Genomic DNA, 22,731 nt, shown 5'->3' on the forward strand with positions numbered 1-22,731 from the left:
GGTACTTGTACAAGTAATTTGCATATTTGCGTTGTGAAGATGACGTAGATGCAACGGTGAAAGGTCATCATTACACTCAATCTATTTACGCTAGAGTTTGTTAGTGGACAGCGTGGCGAAATGACACGACGTACTTGTTCAGGACAGAGTCGTAAATTTGAGAGTCGTAGTATGAATAACCTTTGAAGGATGTCGAAAGGTGGTCATTTCGGAAGGTCGATCTGATATAATAAGTTCGTGTCTGTTGCGTCTACAGCAATACTCGGCTCCTAATACGCCTATGTACCGTACGCGTGTCATTTCAACGATTGAAGTTTGGGAATATTCCATTTGTGTGCACGATAAGCCGACACGACGTCGCACACTTTTCCGCAAGACACGCTGTCTGTCTGCAACTTACGAGACATAAACGTTGGAGAGAAAAAAATAAGAATCGGTAGGTGTATATGCATTGCCAAATTATGTGTGTCTTGTTAGTACATGTTAATTCGCTTTTGTCTTTTTTTGTAACGTAAATGTCATAGTATTTCTTATCCCGGTTGATACAGGGATACCTCGGATGACTGCGATCATAAAGTGTCTCGTACAACGTTGCGTTGATTGATATATACTTTAGTCTGCCAGGGATATTGTTTTAAACTTTTCTACCGTGTTTTATAAACATGAAATAGTGATATACATGTACAACGCTTGTCATTTTAAGAAAAAAATTGATAGATGAAGCCATTCACATTACATGTTGATTGTTGGTATGTATTTTTAAAAAAGGAAAAATCAAAGATCACTCTAATAGTCATAAGGAGAGAGGACGTCCACGATAGGTAATGGAACAATGAATTGTACAATATGAACATTAGCAGTAGTATCTGTACACATCGTGTAACTTTAAAAAAAATTGATAAAAATTATGTAACACCCCCAGCCCCCTGCAGTGCAATATTATTGGTAACCAAAATCCATCAAATGTTTGTGCCAATTATGAAATACTTTGCTAGAATATGAGGTGTATGTATACTTATATATGTATCCCCACTTAGAATTGAGACCATATCCGTAGTGGTTAGATTCCTAGTTTATACTTACAATCTTACAGTGGCTTGAGTCAGGTCTGAACACGGTAATATGTATTGTACCTGAGATAGACTTTAAAAAGTAACATAATTAACTCATACTAATTATGATTCATTCATACTTAAAACTGTTTATTTCATATTACATTACAACCACCGGTATATTACAGTCAAGGTGAGATTATCAATGAAATTTGGTACAATCAGATTTTAATTATTCACAGCTTGTGACCTTTTTTATGATAATTTGCCATTGTATATTGATTTATAATCCAGAGGCCCACGTCATGTGGAGTACATACAGTTTGATGACAGGAAACAGATCACTGAGCAGTTTTAACAAAAAGTACTGGTACTGCAACAGTGATGGAAACTTGGATATGTTGAATCTGTCAGGTTGCATGACTTAATCTATGCACACCTATTTTTTATTTCATGCACATGTGATTGACTATGGTGTCACGGTATCTGAATTTCATTCACTGCTTGCTTGTCACATGCTTTGCTGCTGACTGGATGGTGCATTGTTCACGTTGAATGACTTTTGATGAAAAGAGGTGGCTTCTTTGACCAATCCAAGGGCAGCTAGCTTGCTAATATTATGGCCCACAACTTCAATGAGAAAGCGTACCCTTAATCTGACCCCAGGTACAGCCTCAATCAGGTCAAGCATGAGGGGTACTTAAAGATCGTACCCTTGACATATGATAGTGGCATATTGCAGCAGATTTCCATCACTCGATCTCCTTGTCATTCTGAAATTTTTTGTCTACCTGTAACAATGATATTAATAATTGTACAGTATACATTTTAACTTAATTATTATGACAGTAAATTAATTGCATCATTATTCAGGGAAATTTCATAACATAAACAAAAACAGTTATTCATGCATGCATGCTAAGTAAAAGGTTACACTCATATTAAGAATTCAACAAGAATGCTTGGCTACATTAAAGATAACTGGTTGTTACTGGCTTGTTAAACCATATGATTCCAAGGCCACTTTTGTATGTCACTGACTCCAGACAATCGACAGTCACCTGACACTGATAAACACATTTTTGCTTTCTTGTTGTAATTCATGTATATGGCATATATCCAAGAAGTTATTTTTACATGTAACCCACTTACGCCATGCTCCCTTGCTTTTTCATATGTGCTTCAAATACGGTGCATTCTTCACTTTTTAAAAACTGCTTTGATATCTGTTTTTTTTTAATGTAAACCAGTTTTCCTATCTGTGCATATCAGTGACCATGATGAATCATTTAGTTGTTTATTTTCCATTTTTGACTAATCCAAACTCTAGATTGACACTCCCTTTGTGTACATGTACATCCTTCAACAAACAAACTCATCCCCAAAATGAGATCATCATGTTCTTGTCCCAAATTTGACCAGTCGAGATTTTAGCCAAATAGTGACCTTTGACCTGTGTACCAGCCTAAGTTTTATGGTTGGGTACTCTACCTTGCTGATTGTTGCATACATCGTACCTGAACTCAGACATCGTATAGTCTATTGTTTCGGACAGTAATTCTTATAGTGTGCGCAAGGTGTTTAAAAGTGTGGTCATGTTGTGGTTTGCATGAGAACGACAACGTTTGGGTGAGGTAGCGCACTGTACAGTTTAAATGGGTCTCAAAGCACATGCAGCACTAAAGTATTGACAAAAAGTTCCGAACTTCAGCCAATCGGGTAAGTCTTGTCAAATCAAGTGATTTATATGTTTAACATATGACAGCGGTACAGAAATGACAATCTCAACATTATGCTTGACTCCGAATTTAGCTGATAGGCCGGGTGATATTATTGACATACATTTTAGCGAGTCTTGTATGTATTTTAGTATAGAAAACTTAGTAAATAGTCGTATATAGCACTGGTCATTTTAGGACTATCATCACGTTATACAATTATGCTGTTGTGTTGTTGTACACTTATCTAGTGACCCAAACACTAGGTACATGTACATGCCTCTATCATACCACTGCTTAAACTGTTATTTTGTTGTGTCAATTACTATAGTATATTACGCGTATAGAAAAAGATATGTAAATTTAGTACACAACAAACATGTTTAGCTCTTGTTTGGTGTCATTACAATATAGGAATAACACATATAAATAACATAAAATAGTACAAGTGTATACAGTTTTGTTAGTGGTTAACTGGGAGAGGTCTCAAGTACATTGTAATTCATGTGATACAATGTATACTAGTAATTACTTAAAGGGCAGGTACTGGGGTATACATGTATTAGCTACTCATATACCCCATAGTATACACATGTAGCAAACTTTGAGTCATCTTTATTCTGTGGTAGTTAACACAATGCACACATACACTAATACAGATGAAGTTTCAAAAAAGTTATTTCAATCCTTGAAAGATGAACTTGAAGTACATCATACAAAGTGACATTGACTGAAGAATTAAGGCCCAACAATTGGCCATGATCCACTCAAACTCTGTAGTATTAGTAATTATAAAAAAAAACCTGCTTAAAAAGTGATATTGACTTTTGAGTTAAAAGCAACACTCACCATATTAAAGCAATATACATGTGTACTTTATAAGGCAAATTTTGTCTCATAACTTATGCTTTATGGCGGGTGTTGTTTCCCAGGCAGGAGTTAATTGTAATTTTTCCAACACCCTAGCTTGGCCACAACAAATTGAATTCCAAGGTACTGGTGAGGTTAATGTACACATGAATATTTATCAAACTAAAGCAAGAATTGCAAGGTGTACATTGTAGATATACAAATTGCAAAAATTACATGTACCTAGTATTATCATACTGATAGTATACACATCAGACATAAAAGTTGTAAACTTTTGCTGTTACTTTGTTCAAGAAAACCAAACCTATTCTGAGTTTAAAGTCAATAATAAAATTGAGGATTACCATACAAAAGTTTTGAATAGAGGACAAAATGATCTTTACATGTATCACACATTATACTTCAAAATAGCCACCAAACAGTATTTTAGCTCTATGAGATTGATGGTTTCCTTTTAGTTCAAAACAAGGTGGTGAACAAGCAAATTCCTGTAATGATTTTGAATGGACCAAGAAGATTTCCAAAGGTTTTGGATGATGCGAGGTACTTTACTTAGTACCAACTAGTAATTTTCTAACAAAAGTTCCCTGAGGTGTATTTTTCCTTAAACCCAGTACCTTCATTTTCCGGCATATTGTCTTCTCTGTCTTGTTTCACGAGTTTGATTTATGTTAAAGCACTTATTAATAACATGAAATACGTCTTGGAAATAAACTGTTTGAACCTTTTGCTGTTACTTAGTCTGGATGACCAGTCTGTGGTTCTAACCACGGTGAAGGTATAAATCGTAATGATACTGCATAGGAACTAGACTAGCTATTACTTTGTTCAAGAAAACCCAAACCCATTCTCAGTATAAAAAAAAAATTAGGGGTCACCATTCAAATTTTTGAAATAGAGGTGAAAATGTTAGCAAAATCAAGCCATCTTAGAATCCAATATGGCTGCTGAATCCAATATGGCTGCTGAATACCACAACTCTGTTGGAAAATAATCCCCAAATTCCTTTTATTTCAAAAGGACCAGAATCATTCATATGGCAAAGTTTACAGAGATTTTTTGAACTTGATTTTTCAGTGAAATTCATCCCCAAGGTGCATTATTGGATAACATATTGCAATGAAAAGAATTTTTTTTTTGAAGATAAAACAACTTACAAGTCACTACCAAAACAATAAAATTTGAAAAATTTGAAGACGTGTATTTTTCCAAACTGCTGCAGGAGATGAGGTTATCTTTTTTTTAAGGTTATCTGAATGTTATCTGGACAGAGATGATAATGTTCTATCAGTATTGGCATACAGTGTTTATAGTGAGGAAAGGTTATCATGTCTGATAATGTCTAAAGTTTCAGTGTCAGTGGGTGTGGACATACAAGAGACACAGACTAGACATACACCTGTAGTAGATTACTCTAAACCTGCCAATTTTCATTTAAAGCATGATTTTCATTTATTTTGCTGGAAAACAAAAATATGAAAATGAGCAAGGCAAATTAAGATGCTTGTAGTACATAAACACAATGGGCATATACTAAAACCTGGACTGGGCCTTTGGGCAGGGCTGTGGGGCATTCCCCTATGTGACTGCAATTTTTGCATCAGTGCGTCAAGGAATAGAAGACAGAAATAAAACAACTCTTGCAGTATTGACTTTCAATTTCATTTTTCATGCGTCTAGCCAAACAACCAGCCCAATGGCCCAGCCCGGGCCCAGGCTATAGTATACATGATGTATGCTGACAGTGACACATGATGCAAAAGGTTAATGTAACTCAGAAAAAATTAGTCTTTGGGAAGTACACCGTAGTTGAAGATCATAAAATAACAACATTTTCTAGTTTTGAAAATGTCTTGGTTTGCCATACATGTAGTTTCTACAAACAAACAGACAACAGACCAACATTCAAACGATTTCATTTTATTTAATAACCAGTGAACTGTAAATATGGTATGTATTCCCAAACTCATATTTGAAGTGGGAACATTTAAAGTTGATTTGTTTTACTAGCCTACCTTATAACCTACGAAGTAAAATCACAGTAAAATGAAGCAAGGTTTGATTGTAAGGGTATATATATAACATACCTATTGTGTATGCATGTTTGATCCAATAATTGCTACCTACTGTATGTGATCTGTTGGTTTATCTTTGTGAGGGTTGAGTTAACCTGTGCTGATAGTACCAGACATTGATAAAAGTCTGCACGTGTGTCAGAAGTGGTTGCTTAGACACATGGCACTTTTGGAACATGCAAGTCTGCTGATACTTTTTCAACCTTGTCGTGGTACGTGTACATAAACAATGGTAGCTGTTACATGTAAGTTCACATATTTGACCCAGATATGTGGATTCGCATCAATCATTATTCTTGGTGCCCTAAAAAATATTTGCCCTTTGTATCATTCTGTTTCTGTTATTAATGTTTTTTTAGCAAAACTGAACTGAGATGTAGTAGTGCTTTAGGCATTGAGAAATGTCTCTGTAATGAATTGGTTACCCTATTAGAACGTAAGATATGCTTGTATATTATGTTCTTAACTCTAGTGGAAAAGGGATGGTAGGTTAGAGCCAATAGGATGATCGTTATTACTCTTCTGATCATGTGATTTGATACAAGCTTCCCTTGACAAAGATGACACCTTTAAGTAAAGCCGCATCGGTAACCGACACTTGATAACCAGTAGACCTTTCCCTGAAATCCAAATCACTACTACAAATACAATGTAAATGAAGTAATTGTGAATAGGGAATGGAATCTTTACACTTATTAGGATGTGATGAACCATGCATACTGCAAATATGAATGTGAATCAGTAGGTTTAGTATACACAGATGTAGCTATATCATCACCATCAATCCTAAGGGAGATGTCAAGGAAATTGATAGTTACATATACTCAGAAATATCATCTGAATAGCAGGATTAAAGTTACATCTGTAATCAATAAATTGCATCAGTTCCTCAAGTTTGAGTGGAGCTGCACCAACACCATCATCAATAAAGCGTTTATATAAATCAAGTAAGATAATGTATGTATGTGCAGATGTGTAAAAGAATTATTTTCCTTCAACTTTTCATATTTCTCAGTGAACAGCATGAGGGACGGGTTATATAATATTATATAATCACTGGGAGAAGTTCATATGCACATCTTTCAATTAGTGCATATGTAAGAATGGTAAAATGTGCTGTCTTTTTCTTGGTGGGGATTTCACTTAGTGTAAAAGAAAATAACTGCTGTACAGGTGATCAGTGATTTGCCAAAAATATTTATGATTTTGGTTAGAGCAGATTGATCTGAAATTTGGTGGAAATATTCATAGTAATGTGTAGATAAAGAATTGTTCATGACATGATGATCCTGTGATCCAATGATATGCAAAGTAGGTACAAAATGTGACTTTTCACTTTTAGTAAAAATATCTTTAATTTCAAAACTACATGTATTGGGCTGAAATTTGGTGGGAATGTTTATGACTGAGGATGTGTTGATGTAGAATTATTCAGAGCATGATGATTCCATCAATGATATGCAAATGAGGTCTCAAAAAATCTTTAATTCCATTCTTAAGGTCAATGTCTCAGCAGGTAAATTAAAATCTCCAATAAGAATTTGCATCCTTTTTCTGTCTGTAGTAGAAAACTGCACAGGAAATGCTAGTCATGATGGGAGACGATAGTCAAAATCCCACATGACTAGATACTAGGCTGTCATGGATTTCTACCCTTCACATTGTCGGCAGTACATGGAAAATACTGTTTTTATGTGAAGTGTAGCTATTAAAAGTACCACTAAATGATATCATGATGCAGTGCACCAAAATGAAATTCAAGCAATGAATTACAAATACACATTCTGTATTTCACTGTAACACGAATAACTTGACAATTGAAGCAAACTCTACCTATCATTACCAAATAAATTATTGATTTTTAAAACTTTGAAAGTGAATTGTTAAAAGTAACAATACATGTACATGTGTATGTACAAAAAGTGATAGTCAGGAATGATATACATCTGTCGCTGACTCTCAACTATAAGGGATTTTATATCTTAAGGACAACAAATGATTCTCATGTTGTATGAAATGGGACTGACTCTACCTGTACATTGACAACACCACAATCTGAATGAATGATAATGGCTCAGGGTACTTTCATCCACAGCAATCAGTTAACCTTATAGTCTGGCTCAAGTACGTACAATTGTTGTTTTGTAGTCTGTCCGAGTACAGTTGTTTTGTAGTCTGTCCAAGTACATTTGTTGTTGTGTAATCTAGCCAGGTACAATTGTTGTTCTCTCCTAGAAGTACGTTTGTTGTTGTATAGTCTGACCATGTATGGTTGTAACTTGTTGTGTAGTCTGTCCAAGTATATGTATGTTTGTTGTTGTTGTGTACTTGTACAGTAGTCTGTCTTTGTTTGTTTGTTGTTGTGTACTTGTACAGTAGTCTGTCTTTGTATGTTTATTGTCTTGTCATATACAAATTAACTGTGACTGTACTAAATGCATTTGTACATGTAGGTAACCTGGGTCTAAAAATGCAAATGTCGCTGTGATTTTAAAAAAAATGATTTTCATTTTGTACTTTTGTACTTGTGAATTTTGTCTATCCTTGATCAATTTGGTATCCATGCTACCGCGGTACTGCAAAATTACTAAATATGATGTGATTAATGGAAAGTATCATTCTCTTCTTCCAACCACATATCAAAGTCAGCTAACTAGCAAATAGATGATAATGGCCAAAACTGTCCTTTATAGTTAGTAAAAGACTTATGCACTTTATTCTGTTTTGCTGGAGTGTGTAACCCAAAGACAGAGCAAACCTCAGTATATATGAAAAGAAATTGTTAAAAAATAAAACATTCTGTCTTCACATTGTGATTGTCAATGTCATGTTGTCATCGTCGCCATCGTCGTCATCATCATCATCATCATTTTCATCATTATCATTTTCATCATCATCATCATCATCATCGAAACAACAGGCGATAGTTTCATTTACATGTACATGTATATGTGAATGTTCATTAAACAAAGTTATATAAATTCTTGTTAATTTGTGTCAACTAAGTATGACAATGCAATTTTCTTCATTTTTTTCAGGATCACAAAGTGCCAAGACTTTGAAGGCCGAGAGGAGGATAATCTACTTCCATCAACAAGACAAGATTGGAGTCTGGAAAACATACCAGGACTTAAATTGTAAACCAGAGGAAAACACAAAACTATTTTGACAATATGGCCTCAAATATTAGAAAAGGGGCAAAGACAGTGAAGGAAAAGTTTAATGATTTCGTGAAAGAAAGCTGTACAGTTGAAAACTGGAAACAGAAATTTCCAATATCTATCTGGTTACCAAAATACAAGCCAAAATGGGTGATATCGGACTGTATTGCTGGATTGACGGTGGGACTGACTGTCATTCCTCAAGGTTTAGCATATGCGACAATAGCCAAACTTCCAGTGGAGGTAAGTGTCCTTGTTGTGAGAACAGTTCAAAGGTTCAACCACTTGTCCCAATTCTCTTTTTTGGTCAGAGTACTCTGACCTGTGGAGAGCACTCGTACTTGGGCAAGTTACATGTATGATGTATAAATCAATATATTTTGAATCCTTAGGAGGATATATAATCTCTGCAACAAAATGAATCTGGTGATTGAAAACTGAAAAAAGAAATTTACAAAATGCTGGATGTTTTTAGACCAAAAGTCTGTCTCTGTGGCTAGTCTTTTTAGTGGCCAATAAATCAGTCTCTGGATGGATGGTTTTACTGGTCATGTACCACAGAGGTCAGAATGTTATTCACGTACATGTACAGTATTTCAGAATAACAAGATAACGAAATGTGCAGGAATGCATTTATGTCACGTGTAGCAGTTATCCTGTTATAATACACAGTCTACTGTCATTAGTCATTGGAATTGAAGTAAATTTGGACATAAAGCATGAAAAGAAGTGTACTTACATGTGTATTATAATTTTTCTATCATGGAATGAATGAATGAATGAATATATTTTCCAAACTTGTAGGTGTTTTTAAGCGTAGAAATACACCCAGTAGGATGACTCTGTAAATTTATTGGTAGGTATATATGCAAGTTGAGGATTAACAAATGAAATTTGTAGCAAAAGAGACTGCAAGGGCAGAAAGTCTTAATAAGTACACATTAAATGCAGGGTTAGGGTTGGCATTATGAAAAGTTGAGGAGAGACAGTCAATTAAAGGAAAACGTCATGTGACAAAAAGACAACACAGACAGTGCAAGTAACATCAATATCGAAAACAAACTGTATGAAGGTAATATAGGTAAATAAAGAAATGGTGGTTAGTTAACATATCAGATTTTAATCAACTTAGTACAGGTGTATGTGTATTAGTCTAGTTCCTGACGGCCGTGTTCCAATTTAAATCGGAATAGGAACTAGACTAAAAATGTGTGAAGATAATGTAGTGTAAAATCAGCATGGTCGTCAGGAACTAGACTCTCTTTGCATAGACATTTTAACCATTTTTGCACAAATACAGATGTTAGAAGTTACATGTTGCCTTTTTTATTCACCCTTGCAATATCTTCTAACATTTCCATGTATATGTATCTTCTGTCTTCTACAGTATGGTCTGTACTCTGCCTTCATGGGTTGTATAGTCTACTGTTTAATGGGTACAGCTAAAGATATCACGTTAGGACCCACGGCTGTAATGTCATTGATGGTAGCTGAGTTTGGTGGGGGATCAGGGGGAGAAGCCGAAGTACATGATCCCATCTATGCAATAACATTGTCATTTTTTTCTGGAGTTGTACTGCTGTTGATGGGTATTCTTCATTTAGGTAGGTACAGTGTTACAAATTTATATTATAAATATTGGCATGCTTGTTAATGATTATATATGATGATATTGTAATAATTGATATCTCTGTGTATTTCATCAAATATAGTAAAAGTATGATTACTTGGAATGGTAAGTTAGAAATGAATGTGACATTTTGATCTGTCTAATACAGATCTTGCGATCATGCAATGATTTAATCATTCAGAGAGACACATTAACATTGAATAATTAAATCATTGCATGATAGACAAAGCAAAGCGTTGCAATTTCGTTGTAACTTACCGTTCTGTAGTACCTGTATTGTACAGTCTGAAAATACTATAATTTCCAGTATTGTGATTGCAGGAGACAACTTGATTATGTCTTCATTTCTAACTGCAATTCATATTATTGTGATATATTTTCCTTGGCCAAATGAAGAAAAATATTAATACCGGGGAGTAACATCTAAATACACTTTTAACCACTAAATGTGTAGATATAAGACTTACCAAGGAAGCTACAAAAAGTTGAAAATCAATATATTTCTTGATCTGTTGTAAGTACATGTATTGACAAATTTCCTAGTGTATAACTTGTCTATATTTGTATCTTCCAGGTTTCCTTGTAAATTTCATTTCATTTCCTGTGATCAATGCATTCACATCAGCAGCAGCAGTAATAATTGGTGTTGGCCAACTAAGGCATATATTTGGTATTCCCAAGTTTAAAACACATGGGTTTATGGATGATGTCTATCATGTATGTACAGGCCTTCCACAGACAAGGTGAGAAACTTTGATTCAAATGCGCTTATGGGGGTGAGGGTGGAGGGGGGGGGGGGGGGGGGGGCTTTTGTTTGTACACATAAATCTTCATGTTGGGATAACAGGTTGAGAAATGTATGTCAAACTATATGTAAAGGTATGTTCTTTACAGTTCAGTTGATCACCATAATTATTAAACTATTAGGGTTGTCGGTGACCGAATGGTTAAACCAGTTGCCGCTTACCACTGTGGTTGGGATTCAAACTCATTCAGGGTTTGATTTAATTTACCATGCTGTAAGTAAGAAGTGTGTCATTCAGTTTGACTCTAACGAACAATGCAGGTTTCCTCGGGTACTCCGGTTTTCTCCAGCATTAACACTGAACCCATGAGGGATGGCCCTCACTGGACTTCTTGGGAGACGAGTGTTCATATACCTTAAGAACTATCCAGTAAATAAAGATATTAGGCTAAAAAAAAAATTAGCATTTAATACCTGAAAATACTGTATAGATATCCGAAAATGACGATCCCTATCTGGAAAAGTAGATGTCTATCTAAAAATGTTGATCTCTGGGTGGAAAAGTAGATTTCTGTATGTACATACAATATTTACAAGCCATTTCATTTTGGCCTTTAGTTGGTTATATTTAAATCTCACCGAACGTAAAGAGAGTGTAAAATTCCAAAGGAGTAACGTAGTTCTTGATTGTTGTAGATACTGTAAGGCTTTCCAACTTAATACAGTAATTTATAACACTTTGTATTCTGAATAAGTTTAAAATAGATCTAAAAATTGTGAATGAAAAATCATTAAAAACCATACACGTGGCACTCGAGGAAAATGTGTCATCTCCCACTCATTGAAACCTGTACACCAAAAAATTTGTTTCAAATGACAAAGTGGGGATGTGTGGGAGTGAGGGGGGGATGTTATTAAAATCCACAATTCTAGAATTGGTCTGGAGGATTTCTAGTAAGAAATAATTAGTGATAGACGATTGTGACGTGTGTGTGTGCCAAATATTTGATAAATCTGATGTCTGTATCAATACTAATACTGTACTTAAAAATATCTAGCTGACAGCCAATCAACAGTTGACTGTTTTAATTGATAATGTGCGTCATTCAGATTTATGCAACAGCTTGGCTACTATTAGGTGTCAGCTGTCCTGTTCAATTTCATTCATTGTGGTACAAAACCAAACTCTTATTTTAAATGAAGTAAGCTGTCACTTCCGCTGACATTGAAATAATCATATTTTTTACTAAGAAGTCATATGTTCACAAGTGGACTGAACTGACATCAGTCATAGATTTTGAAATGTTGTGTGAATCATCAGTTATTTTATGCAAATAGTTTGTGGGATAATTATACAAAAATAGTATATTAAATATTAATGAAAATATGAAAGTGTTTTGATTCCCTAAAACACTTTTACCCTACACTGGTTACACATTCGATATTATACCTTAAAATACTCATTTCCAATGCCAGGTCAGTGTCTTGACATTTCCCAACGTGTATCAAGTCAACATTTTCACAAATACAGTCCCCAAAATGAAACTATTTTCAAAAATACAGTGGCAGATTTCTTTCCTGTATATTCATAATACCATAGTCCAACATTAGAAAGTAAACAATCTGTAATACTCTTGAACATGGCAGTATTGTAGGTGCTCTGTGAGCTCTATGAGTGTGTTAAATCATAGACCCTACACAAGTGTAGGGTCTATGATTAAAGTCATCTAGTATAATGAGCATGGTGTACACGTAACTGTTAAATATATCTGGAGCCTCACTGAGAATGGTACAATCCCTTCATATGTTAATTGTAGCACTTAGGGATATTTTTTGGTATTCATAAATATCTGAAAAAAACATTGCTTATGTGTTCATAAATAAATATTAAATAAATAAACAAACAAATGAATAAATAATCTATGATATGGTAATACCATATAAATATAAAATATAAATCTATCCAATATCAGTCTAATATTGTCTATTTGAGTATACAAATTATATATCATTTATATCGGGTACAATAAATCCACATGTACCGGTACATCATATACCACGAATTTGTCCTCAGATTTGTTACGTATGTCAGTGTTTTTGCTAAGGTATCCCAATAACATAAAGGGGAAAAGGGGTTTCAGGGTAAAAGTTGCATAATTTCCCATACAATCTCTCATAATTTTGTTTGGGAACCCCATTAAGTTATCATTTCTGGGCAACCCCAGTAGATTTTATACCTGCTTTACCAGTCCACCCTAAATAAGAACACTGTGTTAAATAAGACAGGTAGGTCTGTATTAAACTCTGTATAGTACTGTACAGTAACTCTGTATAGATATCTGTAGTTTGTTTGGTTGATTTCTAATAACTGTGAATGCTACATGATCCCATAGGATAACAACATATCAACCCTGACTCACATGTAATTGTTAAGATAACGGAATGTACTAGCAGAACGGTGTGTGTACATACATGTACATGTACATGTGATGAACTTGACACATTTTCACACAATTTACATCAATTGTATAATATTGATAACAAATGTATGTAAATAGTTACATAATGAATCACTACACTTGCTGTTTGAAATTACTGATCTTATCTTTGGCATTATTGTTTGAAAACTTAGCAATATTAATCTCCATTCCTAGAGCCTAAGGTGTGTCTATGTGTGTGTGTGTATGTATGTGTGTGTGTGTGTGTGTGGGGGGGGGGGGTACAATGTAGGGATTGATAAATGGGGATCCATAAGTCTAAGTCTTGTACATGTAACACATACATTGTACAATTTTTATGTATGTGTCTCATTAGCAAATCTAACACCAGGTAATGATACATGATGCTGTCTCCTCTAACCCTAACATGAATATGTATATTTATAGATTTTCATCTGCCAAGCACAGATGTTACCCCATGATACTTTAGTCTAGTCTGTGATTGATGCATAGCAACTGAGGCTTAAAAAACATATAATTCTTGTATGTGGCAGACGTACTCAAGTTAAAATCAAAGCTACACTAGCTACAACTGGAACAATTTTTGAAACTGTGTTGTTAGATATTATGGTTTCCTTGTAAAATTGTACACTATGAACAGTATTAAATCACCTATGTGGTTAATGTATTTGAGTAGCAATATACATTATAAGGTAGAGTAAATCCCAATAAATTGTTTTTTTGGGGGTCCATACCCTAAAATCTAAAATCAGCACTCCCTCCCCCTCCACATGTTGTTAGATACATTTTGTAGGCTCATGTACATGTATGGCAAGCATAAATTTGTTTTTACATCAAATCTTAAAAACTGTGTTCAATGACGAACTAAAGTGGCCTTATTTTTTTTTTTTTTACAATCAACAATGTATTCTGAAGTAATATATTGACATCTACAAAACCAAACTAGTGGAATTTCAAACATTTTCAATGTGACATCATATCATATCAAGTATTTTAGAAAATGCACACACATATTTAAGGCTGCATTTGGCCAAAATTTCACAGTGTCAGGTGCATGAAAGTTTCAGAATAAGCGATAAAACAGGATGGGATATATGTGTAGGTATGCTGTGATGGGAGGATGTGTCTGTAGTGATCGGACCATCACATTTCTGTCATTCTGGTTCAAGTATTCACTAACAGTAGCTTTATTATAAAGACCACAAAGTTAGTACATGATAAAATGTCATACCCTCTCTGTAAAAATCAGTTATACCACAATTGTATCATCAATTATAAAACTGATGTCATATTTATGACTAAAATTTAGGATTTACAACCTTGATTGGATGCGATTCAATGCCCACTACAAGTATGTATGTCAAAGTACAGGTACATCTGTACTCAGATCTCACTGCTTCAGTGGAAAATCTTGTGGTAAGATTTACTACAGCATATGTTATTTTTTAACCAAATCATAAATTGATGATTGTTTATATACTCCATCATGTAAGACTTCTCAAAATGCTGAGTAGACATTTTAATCTATATATATTGTAAAGACCAAATGATTGATAAACATAAAATACTGTCCCTTGCAGTGTTGCATATGTATAATTGTGTTTTACTTCACCACTACAAATATCTATCATTTCTCCCTGTTGTTTTTTTCAACATTTAGTTTTTAGACAAGTTTTGTACTGATTGTATATTATTATGATTTGATTATGCACTGTAAACAAACCTAATTGGCTTGTCATAGGTTCCATCCTATAATTTATAGGGTTCTACCCAGCCCTTTATAGAGTACTGGATTCCATCCTATAATTTACAGGGTTCTCACCAGCCCTTTATAGAGTAGTGGGTTCCATCCTATAATTTACAGGGTTCTCACCAGCCCTTTATAGAGTAGTGGGTTCCATCCTATAATTTACAGGGTTCTCACCAGCCCTTTATAGAGTACTGGGTTCCATCCTATAATTTACAGGGTTCTCGATCACCAGCCCTTTATAGAGTAGTGGGTTCCATCCTATAATTTACAGAGTTCTCACCAGCCCTTTATAGAGTAGTGGGTTCCATCCTATAATTTACAGGGTTCTCTCCAGCCCTTTATAGAGTAGTGGGTTCCATCCTATAATTTACAGGGTTCTCACCAGCCCTTTATAGAGTAGTGGGTTCCATCCTATAATTTACAGGGTTCTCACCAGCACTTTATAGAGTAGTGGGTTCCATCCTGTAATTTCTTCAAAGCAATCAAAAATGGGTTAACATTACAAAATATAATAATGTATGTTTTATGAAAATTAATGCAAATATCCTACAACATCTATTTACAAAGCACCTGAGAAATGAACTCTTTAAACTCCAAACTATTCTCAGTTAAAATCAATAAAATGCAAATTTTTTAAATAGAGGTCAAAAAGGTAAACAAACCTAATTGGCTTGTCAGTGTGTTTAGAAACTTATAACATTCTATAATATTATGATTGAGAAAGAACACATTACATACATGTACTGTAACCTATTTGATAACATTCCAAAACTACAAAATGAACTTTTAAAGGCCTAATTTGCATTTATATATATAGGGGCCCGGATTAACCTCAGAGGAGTCTGCAAAAATTCATCTAATAAACCATGTTAACATACACGTATAATGTCATTACACACAGTGCTTAGTCATACATGTAACCCAGCAAAAAAGCTGTACTTATTGTGTTCATGACATCTGACCTATCAATATTTACTGGTATGTTTCTAAATCAGCTGTGGTAAAGGTTGATATCTGTGGATATTTCATCAGTTTGTTTTTGTGAAAGTTGCATGTAAGGCCTTTTGTGGTGTTGTGTTATCATTATTGGTGCATCATAAGTTGAAAATGCATCGATATTGAAATGACACAAAAATGAGAAAGTCTTATCAGCATTGGTATACAGCTGTGTAACATGTTATGCATAAAGTACAATGGTCTAATCATTTATATAAAGTACAATGAATAGAAATCAGCTGTAGTGTTTGACGTACCCTTAATACAATGAATCTGTACACACATGTTGTGAATAGAGCTATATCAAAATATTAATTTTGATTATTACATATTTATATATTTCCATAGTGATAACTCATATTCAAAAAATCATTTATTGGTACAAAAATGTTATGTGCAAACATACAATTGGTACTCTGTAGGTATGTTTGCCAGGACTGCTACACTGTTATGTAACGTGTATACATTGTACAAGGATGTTATAATGGCTAATATTGCAAGTAGTCAGTCAAACATGAAAAGTAGGCAGTAATGTTTACCAATGAGACCCATGAATTTGCCCCCCAGCAATGGAAATATACTGGTTGAAACAAAACAAAGTTTTTTTTAAAGTGAAAAAAGTAGCCAACAAGACATTGTGGAGTAACCAGTTGTGTTTCCCAGCTACTGGCCATTATGTACATCCCTGAATACATATATATTAATTTACACTGCCATGATCGGAATTAAATACATACATATCCACACATATGCCATAAACATTGTAGATAGACACTGTGTATGCAGTATATGTATATTCATTCCATTTTGTGTTCGTTATTATAGGTGGCAAGATTTTGTAATGGGAGCAACTTGTTTTATTCTGCTTATGTCTATGAAGGTAAGTATTTTGAAATTTTATGTCGTAAAATTTAGGTTCAACAAGAGATGAGTAGACGCACATAACTCTAACTATCACCCTATCACCTGATATCAGTCTTTCTTTAGTTTGCTTGATTTGGAAATAATTTACGGTCACAGGAAATCATCAATGTACAGCAGTATATTTTGCAATATTGAATAATCAGCTTTCTTCTTTGCTGATATTTGATAGTTATGATTCCCTTACTTTGACATGATTTCAATCTATTGCTTATTGTACAACCTTTCTTTGACTTTTGTAGAAAATAAAAGATAAATGTAATGGTAAGAAAGCCAAGACGAAAGCACAGCTAATCCTGTATAAAATTGTATGGTTACTTGGGACAGGTAGGTCGAGTTTGGAATTGGCTTTCTTTGCTACCAATATGTAAGCAATGTATGATAACATGATATGATTTCCATGGAGAGATTGTTTCTTTATCTACATGTATGTGAATGATTAGAAAAGCAACTACAACATGTAGTTTGTTCTCACTTGACAATTCACAAGGATGAATTGGGTTCTCACCAGCCCTTTCTAGAGTAGTGGGTTCCATCCTATAATTTACAGAGTTCTCACCAGGCCTTTATAGAGTATTGGGTTCCATCCTATAATTTACAGGGTTCTCACCAGCCCTTTCTAGAGTAGTGGGTTCCATCCTATAATTTACAGGGTTCTCACCAATCTGATTAAAATTCCCACGAAGGCGGCGATCACTCCGAAGAAAACAAACGTTACAACACGATGAATAGAGGTAAATAAGGACATCTAGCCGCTTTCACCACATCGGATTTTAATTAGATTGGGTTCTCACCAGCCCTTTATAGAGTAGTGGGTTCCATCCTATAATTTACAGAATTCTCACCAGACCTTTATAGAGTAGTGGGTTCCATCCTATAATTTCTTCAAAGCAATCAAAAATGGGTTAACATTACAAAATCTAATAATATATGTTTTACGAAATTTAATGCAAATATCCTACAACATCTATTTATAAAGCACCTCAGAAATGAACTCTTTTAAACTTTCACTGTTACTTTGTTCAAAAAAACCCAAACTATTCTCAGTTAAAATCAATAAAATGCAAATTTTTTAAATAGATGTCAAAAAATGTAGCAAAGTTGAGTCATTTTGGAATCCAATATGGCTGATGAATATTATGGTAACTGTAAGAAAATAAAACATTAGCAATTTCCTTGAAAACAAGATAGTGAAAGCCAAATATCTTTTTATTATTTCTAAAGAATCAGGAACAATCTTTCATATGGCAATCCTGGAGATAACTGAAGAACTTTGATTTGCATAGAAATTTGTCCCGAGGCGCATTCTGTATTTTTGTCAAGTAATTTTACTATGTATGAAGCATACATTGTAGTTTATAATATATTTGTTGCATACCATCATGTTATTGCTGTGTTGTGCAATCTATGGAATTTGGAAATGACTTTAACTTCTTTCTTTCTTTTCGTTCAACAGCGAGAAATGCGGTCATTGTAATTATTGCAGCATGTATAGCATATGGAATTTACAGCCATGGTTATGAAGATGCCTTTAGATTAGTAGGACATGTCCCAGCAGGACTTCCACAATTTATTTCACCTCTACCTCCCTTTGAACGACTTGAGGCAGAGGTAGTAGTGGAGGAAAGTAATCACACACTATTCAACCAGACAGAGACTGATGCAACATTGAGCCCCATTGATTACTTGTCCAACTTAACAGCCAATGGGAATGTGACCATAGCACCGGGAGTTGAAGAACCAGCTGGCAAATCTTATATCAGCCTTGGAAAAGTTTTATCAGTAAGAACATTTCTTTAACTTGGAGGTCTTTACATTGAAAGGACTCAACTCATTATAGATTCCATAACATATTTCCTTTTCATGTTTTCGCTCAATAGATTGTTCTTAAAGTGACTCAAGCTGAGGTTAGAAGCTGTGAAAATACATAAACACTAGTGTAATCAACTAGTGTAATGTTAATGTCGATGTATGCCTTCATTGTCAAGAAAAATTATCTTCTGTTGTTAGCAAATTTGAATGCATTGTAATGGTGTTCCGATTTTCATCATATGTAAATTGTCTTATGAATGCATTTGATAAGGTTGGGCGATTATTTCAGCAACTTCAAGTTTCTGTGAACAGGGGACTTGTATACTTCTCTTGATATTGTTACATTTGAAAACTTATAATATTACATTTCTTAGTTATTTAGAAATAAACAGTTTTTGTTTTATTTTCAATTTACAGGATATAAATGTGGGTTTAGGAATCATACCAATCATTGGGTTTTTAGAAAATTGTGCCATTGCAAAAGCATTTGGTAAGTATGTCTAATTTCAATGTCAACATATCCTCCACTTAGAGCAAGCCTTCCATACAGCTATGGCCACGGTTCATTGCAATGTAAGAAGTCTAATTTCACAGCGCCAATATATCCTCCACTTGGAACAAGCTTTCCATACAGCTATGACCACTGTACATTACAATGTTAAAAGTGATGTATGGTAGACTGAGAATTTCAGATTTGATAAATACACATGTAGAATAGAAAGAATACAGGCCGTAAAGTAAAACTAAGACCCACATATTGATGGAAACGTTGTATGGACATTGACCCAAATAAAAGGCAGATTTGGTTGACTTTATTTGGAAGTTTTCAGGATATATTCTGAGCTTTTTAGAGGTTGTTTATATCAATTTGATAATGTCTTTACTTTAAGTTTAACACTTGCATTGTGTGAACAGTATCAAACTTACTAAGTAATACCTAGTAATTCTTTGTATGATGGTCCTTTTCTTCTTCTTTTTACAGCAAGGAAAGGTAATTACAGGGTTTATCCAAACCAGGAACTATTGGCATTAGGTATGTACCTGTCAAATAATATTATTTTAGATTTAGCTTTGAAACATACCAATCATATCCCAGAGTAGTAATTTCCTTCAAAATTTCATTGGTGACAGAAGTTTGTGTTTTAATGCCCATAAACAACCACTCAATCAATCAATCATTCAATCTATCAATCAATCAATCAATCAATCAATCAAATTTAGACTACAATGTACATGTAATTATCAATTTGTCGTATGTTCTTATACACAGGGTCTGCCAATGTAATGAGTTCCTTTGTGTCAGCCTATCCAGTGACTGGTAGCTTCTCAAGGTAAATTAAGTCATTTCAATATACATATTAAATTATACCATAGAGGAGATGTGAACCATTGTCATAATAAGTTAGTCTTTAGAAAACATATGTGTGTATAGTGCTCAAAAGCTTAGCTCATTTGAATAATTCATCTTGAAGAATATGGTGATTATCGTCAATCTGACAATCCTTCTTAGAAGTTACTAGCCATCTAGAGTTGCTATCTGTTGAAGGCCAATTTTGATAGCTGTGCAAATGCTTATGGAAGCCTTCCTGTTTGGTAAGGGTGAGGGCGGTATTCAAATATCATCATGAGACATTCATAATCAAAATGAAAACTCCTATGGTAGATGATTCATGACTTAGTCCACCATACCACCACATTTAGGCCTATGTGTGTGCTAGTTTAACTTTATTAAAAGTTTGGTGCAAATTATGGAAAATGAAAAAAACATTATTTAGATGATTAGACATAGAATTATTGAAGTAGATATTATCATAATATTTTCCTGTTTCTTTTTCAACCAACAGAACTGCTGTGAATGCTCAGAGTGGCGTAAAGACACCTCTTGGTGGTTTATTTACAGCAGCCTTGGTGTTACTATCCCTGGCCTTCCTAACACCACTGTTCTACTTCATTCCAAAAGCTGCACTAGCCTCCGTTATTGTATGTGCTGTGATTGCTATGTTTGATCATTCAACAATTAAAAAGTTATGGGTCGTCAAAAGTAAGTTTAACACTACTGCAAGTTTTATTTGACTATATATACATGTATGTAGCTCACTAGTATAGCAGATGTTGGACTGTTTGAGTTTGAACATAGGGTGGTGGTGTTGGGTTGGGTTGGGTTGGGTGGGGCAGATTGGAGTAGAGTGGAGTTTGATCTTTATGAAGTGTCCAACTGTATGATGTTTTACAGTTTCACCATTCAATGTTCTAAGATCTTGTGGGAAATGTAACTGCTATTCAATTTTAATAGCATTCAGATATGAAAATTAGTTGTACACTTGTCAGTATACCGTGGTCAAAATTTATGAACACCTTGTTTTTGTTCATCACTGCATAGTAAGGGATAGGGGAATATGCCAAATGTTGGTAAATTGATATACATCACTGGCATCTCAATTTGACTGAGATAGTATATACTGCTTGTCATTTTATACCAGTAGTATTGTTATTGTGCAACATACAATGTACTCTCATACAATTGGTGAATTGTTATAGCGCCCTCACAGTTCAACAAAGCCATTTTAATGATGGCAAAATCATCTGCAATACTAGCTGTCACAGGGACACTGTGGTGAAGGAGTCTGGACTGTCTATGACTCTTTAATCCATTAGACTTCTGGAATGTTCTTTATTTCCCAGAAATGTGCTCAACTTTTAGGAAAAGTAAACAAAGATATAACTTTTCTACCCTTGTTCTGGCAAACTGTGTTGTAATTTACCTAGGCTGGTGATTCAATGAATAGTTCTCAAAGCAGACAGTAGATTTCCTTGTGTGTAGTGAAGAATAAGAGGCTTTGAGACATAGATAACACAGGATCTTACCATATCTTTATCTACAGAATTGGATTTATTGACATGGGTTGGAACCTTCTTAGGTTGTCTATGGCAGGGTGTAGAGATTGGTATTATAATTGGTATTGCTATAGATTTATGTGTATTGTTGTACACTCAAGCCAAACCAGAAATAGAGGTGAGTATCTTTCTTCTCTTTAAATAACTTAATGTTACTTTTACAAGTCTTTGATCTCATCAAAAGTAGACAGCCGAACTGTCTGTCATGATGCAACATGTACATGTTCTGAATCTTGTTGTTATCATCACATGTTCATTGAAATATCAGTGATCCACCTTCAAAACACAAATATGTGTTAATAGGAAAAAGTTTGAATTACAGAAATGAGCTGTATACATTTTAGTCTGTAAGGTACGCCCTGACAGGGCACCCTCACACATCGGTCAACCCCTCCCGGTGAGGCGAGGGCAGAATGACACGACATATCTTACAGTCTATATACATTTGTGTTGTGGAGATTTTGTGTCTTTATATACTGCTGCTATTTAAAGCATTTTGTTAGTATTAGTAAATGAAGCCTGCCCTCAGAAATTAGAATGCACATTCCTTACATGTATGTGAATTGAAGTGTATGGGTGCTGACATTTACTGTCAACTGGGAAATTATTGAAATGTTGAGTTCTGAAATTTTTTTCGTCACATCCAA

At 34.4% G+C, this 22,731-nt stretch overlaps 1 protein-coding gene across 1 annotated transcript in view; it reads left to right on the plus strand.

Annotated features, from left to right (window-relative positions):
• The first annotated feature begins 91 nt into the window (after positions 1–91).
• The window catches only part of LOC144435293 (sodium-independent sulfate anion transporter-like), a 29,376-nt gene continuing 6,736 nt past the window's right edge, over positions 92–22,731 (plus strand). The window contains exons 1-12 of the mRNA XM_078123887.1: positions 92–436; positions 8,754–9,119; positions 10,264–10,480; positions 11,081–11,249; positions 17,282–17,336; positions 17,620–17,704; positions 18,834–19,159; positions 19,607–19,679; positions 20,172–20,222; positions 20,460–20,520; positions 21,034–21,230; positions 22,072–22,202. Coding sequence (XP_077980013.1) covers positions 8,889–9,119; positions 10,264–10,480; positions 11,081–11,249; positions 17,282–17,336; positions 17,620–17,704; positions 18,834–19,159; positions 19,607–19,679; positions 20,172–20,222; positions 20,460–20,520; positions 21,034–21,230; positions 22,072–22,202 — 1,596 coding nt within the window. The 5' untranslated portion in view covers positions 92–436; positions 8,754–8,888. The remainder of the gene's footprint in view (positions 437–8,753; positions 9,120–10,263; positions 10,481–11,080; positions 11,250–17,281; positions 17,337–17,619; positions 17,705–18,833; positions 19,160–19,606; positions 19,680–20,171; positions 20,223–20,459; positions 20,521–21,033; positions 21,231–22,071; positions 22,203–22,731) is intronic.

Source organism: Glandiceps talaboti, chromosome 5 (genome assembly GCF_964340395.1).
Source record: "Glandiceps talaboti chromosome 5, keGlaTala1.1, whole genome shotgun sequence".
Lineage (NCBI taxonomy): Eukaryota > Metazoa > Hemichordata > Enteropneusta > Spengelidae > Glandiceps > Glandiceps talaboti.